General features: G+C 35.5%; 1 protein-coding gene across 3 annotated transcripts in view; it reads right to left on the minus strand.

Annotated features, from left to right (window-relative positions):
* The window catches only part of tead4 (TEA domain transcription factor 4), a gene marked incomplete at its 5' end in the record, with an annotated part of 29,309 nt that overhangs the window by 2,594 nt on the left and 22,779 nt on the right, over positions 1-3,936 (minus strand). For 2 of the 3 annotated variants that reach the window (XM_014033625.1, XM_014033624.1), the window contains 1 exon segment: positions 3,034-3,186. In XM_014033625.1, coding sequence (XP_013889079.1) covers positions 3,034-3,186 — 153 coding nt within the window. 3 annotated transcript variants of the gene reach the window in all.

Consider the following 3,936-nt stretch of genomic DNA (forward strand, 5'->3'; position numbering starts at 1 on the left):
ATACAGTATTGTGCTTGATGCACTGTTATAAAGAACTTGTAAGATTTACTAGAAAAAAATACTTGCAACAATTTTGCACTAATGTTTAAGTAAATTTAAAAGCTACAAATTCATGTAATATTTACTCATCATTATCTAGTAAAAGTTATTAAGAATATAGTTAAAGATTTGTGATTAAATCAGGTAAATATTACTTAATTTGATCAAGTATATGTTGCATTTAATTGAGCAAATTAAGTAAAATTTACCTGATTTATTCACAAATCTTTAACTATATTCTTAATTACTTTTACTACATAATGATGAGAGTAAATATTACACGAATTTGTAGGATTTAAGTTTACTTAACAAACGTTAGCGCAAATTGTTCACAGGATTTTCAAGTAAATCTTACAAGTTATTTTTTACAGTGTATCATGTGAACATTTCCTTGACATAAGCCACTCAAAGCAGACTGCACACCAACTAAATCCCATAAATATAGATTATTGTGCAAAATAAGTTGTCAGAACATATCCTAGTTTACCTAGGAAAAGAACAGTATGTGTAATGTATTTAAAATTAGTAATAAATGGAATACATTTGTTCAGAAGTGCTGAATTTACCTAAACAAACAGGTTTCACTAAACTGAGCTAAGTAAATTGAGTAATTTACATATTTCTTTGAAAGAATAAAAATGTGTACAAATCATGTATATTTTATATTATGTAAAGTGCTTTACATTTAAATTCAACACAGATTTTTAGTCATAAACAACTTGTTTCATGATGAGTTTGGTAAAGAAATAAAATAATGTTTCTTGAGTTTTGAATGTAATGAAATAAAATTAAAAGTTGTGATTATAAAAAACTTACAAAAATACTTGATAAAATCTTAAACAAATGACTTAAGTACAGTAAGAAAGTAAATGTACTTAGTTACTATACACCTGTCATTTAGTGTCTTGGAACTTGTCGAAGTTCGATGAAATCAGCGTGTCGTACCTGAAAGGACCTGAAAACAACGTTGACACAAAAAAGTCCCAGCCTCCAAAACTGAAGTGACTTTACTGAGTGAACGATGACTAAAACACCATCTCTAACACACAAGTGCAGCCCTTCAACAACACTGCCAGGAGCTGAACACAACTTAGCAAAGTTGCCCTGAACGCAACACTCATCACAATGAGCACATTGATTCATTGTATCATTGCATCATGCAATGTGTGTGTCCGTGTATCTGCTGTCTGTGTGTGACTGTGTGTGGTTAATATGAGCTGAAATCAGCCCAGTGAGACACCTAATGACATGCTGCCATGTGGTCGTCAGCGTGGGCTCAGTATGCTCATTGTGTCGCTCCGGCTCGTTCTGCAGGAACGCAGCCATCAGGAGAACACACATTTCTTTGAAGCTTGTTGTTGTGGACAGCATGTTTGCTGTGGTAATACAGTCCACTCGCTTCACTTTTCTTAGTGTCTGACGAGCACAGCGACTCATTCAGAGAAGTTCTCGTGGTTAGGTGGACCAGTCCAGGAAATACTGTGTAAGTAAAACGTGTGGGGGTCATAATAAGGGCTGTTTATTTTATTTTTTTTTTTCTCAGTGATTTTTGGTCAACTGTAACACAAAAACAGCTGCACCGGTCAACATGAAATTAGTCAGGACTGTAGATGAGTCTGACCTACACTGATCCAGCCAACGGTTTTATGATAAACCCTATATTTGAGGAGGGGGCTCCTTTCAAAGAGGGGGTGTCAGGACATGCAAAACTGCTTATAACTCAGAAACTGTTCAACATAGGAGCTGCAGATTTCTTTTGGTGTTTAGCTCTGATGAAGCTCTATCCATCAGGTCAACCAACACCCCCCCACAAAACAGACCCCCACCCAAACCACTACAATTTTGGGATGCACCTATAGCATGACATTTATTAGGAATAAAGACTTCTGAGTTCAGGTGCATTTCTGCGTGCGGGGGTCATTATGTTACCTCTATGCAGTATCTAGTTTTTTTTACTAAAACCTCTCTAACTTTGCTCCAGTTCCTTTTAGCAGCAGGAATCTTTGCACAGGTAATGTTCGCAAGTGGCTTTATGTTTTCCAAGAGTTTTTAGCCTGATTTATTATGGTTTTAAATAGGTTATCTACTGTCTAATGAAACAATAATTCAGGTGAGAGTGAAAAAATAAACTCTGTTCCAACCTCAATATCTCTAAAACCACAGCAGCTGTTTTAATACTTACACTTCAGATGAAATCTCCCAAGTGTTAGCTTTATTTTGATACCAACGTTATTTAAGTAGAGTTTGTAAATTCTGAGATACACTCTGTTACATTTCAGCATGGTATTTTGAGAAAAAACTTCAAGAAAACCCCATGGGGCTTAAGAGCTTAAGTACTGTAACAAAGTAAATGTACTTAGTTACTATACACCTCTGTAAAAGATCTTTTAAAAGATCTACTTATCTGTCTTTTCAATTGTGAAAAGTGCAAACATGTCTTTTCTAGATGATCTTTCCTTCTCTTGGTGTGCAACAGACCTGAAACGTTTAAAAACCACACATTTGTGATGTAATAAAAACTACAAGTATAATATGCTAACTAGTCAAGCGCTACTTACCTTCTAAACAAAATCATTGTGTGCTGCTAACATAAGAACAATAAAGGTCCGGAGTTAAAGATGTCCTCAGTGACCCTGAGCTAAATAAATCAAAATGACTTCATCCTAACTAGATCCAAAACAAATAAATAAATAAATTTAAAAAAAATCACAGCCTTCCTACTGAAAAATAGATAAGTTGCTCATGTTTTGTGTGAAGTGTGGTATAATACCAGCAAACTGTTGTAAAGAACAAAGGTTTTATGTCATCATGTAAAGAAATAAAGGCTTTAAAACAATGAAGCTGTTTCAGGATCTTCTATCTTGAGTTGTAAAAATCACAGCAGGTCAAAAAGTACGTTTATTTATTAATTTTTTTACTAAATGTCAAACTGTTCCTGTCTTTAAAACCCAGTATATAAGACCCAGTCACTGAAGCCCACTGCTCAGCATTTACCTGTAGGATGGTGAAGTTTTCCAGCACGCTGTTCATCATGTATTTCTCAGGAAGATGTTTAAGCTTGTGGATGAAATTGATCATGTATTCACATAACGGGGACCGGTGGATCCGAAACACGTAGCGCCCATTTTCAAAGCGTGCGTACTCCGTCTGAAAATTACACATCTGTAAGTGCACAGTCCAAAATATCCAATATCTAAAAACAGATTTGTGCAATAGCACATAAGAAATATGCATTCTGGACAGATCTACCAGTGACACTTCAGAGGATCCACTGAGTCTACTTTGAGAAGCTGTGATGAGAGTAATGCAACACATCGAACGCAGCATGTGGCACGCCAGAGTTAACAATAAACATATTTCTCTTGACAACCGTAATCAAATGATGAAACCATTAAATATCATCATGTGGTCTACTGAGGCAGATGGCTCTACTAAGTGATGAGTGTGTGTGTGTTTTAATAATGTCCAATCCGTCAGCAGTGTGTGGGGGCAGGGCAGCAACTGTAACCAGGAAGTACAGGACTTAGACTGTGATTCATTTTTTTTTACCATAAATCATTTGTAACTGACCAGACTCCACCTCCAACAGAAACAGCTGTTAACTCAGGAAGTGATGGTTTTTTACACGTGTTTATTTTACAACACCTGTGACATTAGCATTAGCAGGTTAAAGGAGGAGTCCTAATCATCCACACATGAAATTTGAAGCAGACATCAAAAGAGAAGCCAGTTTGTAGACTAATCATTTATTATAATATTAGAAGTTTAGTTCAAATGAACAAATTTGAAGAATTATTGAGACTGTGGCAGCTGTCGTTCACCTCTCTCTCTCTCTATCTATCTATCTATCTATCTATCTATCTATCTATCTATCTATCTATCTATCTATCTATCTAT

Source organism: Austrofundulus limnaeus, unplaced genomic scaffold (genome assembly GCF_001266775.1).
Source record: "Austrofundulus limnaeus strain Quisiro unplaced genomic scaffold, Austrofundulus_limnaeus-1.0 Scaffold1790, whole genome shotgun sequence".
Classification (NCBI taxonomy): Eukaryota; Metazoa; Chordata; class Actinopteri; order Cyprinodontiformes; family Rivulidae; genus Austrofundulus; species Austrofundulus limnaeus.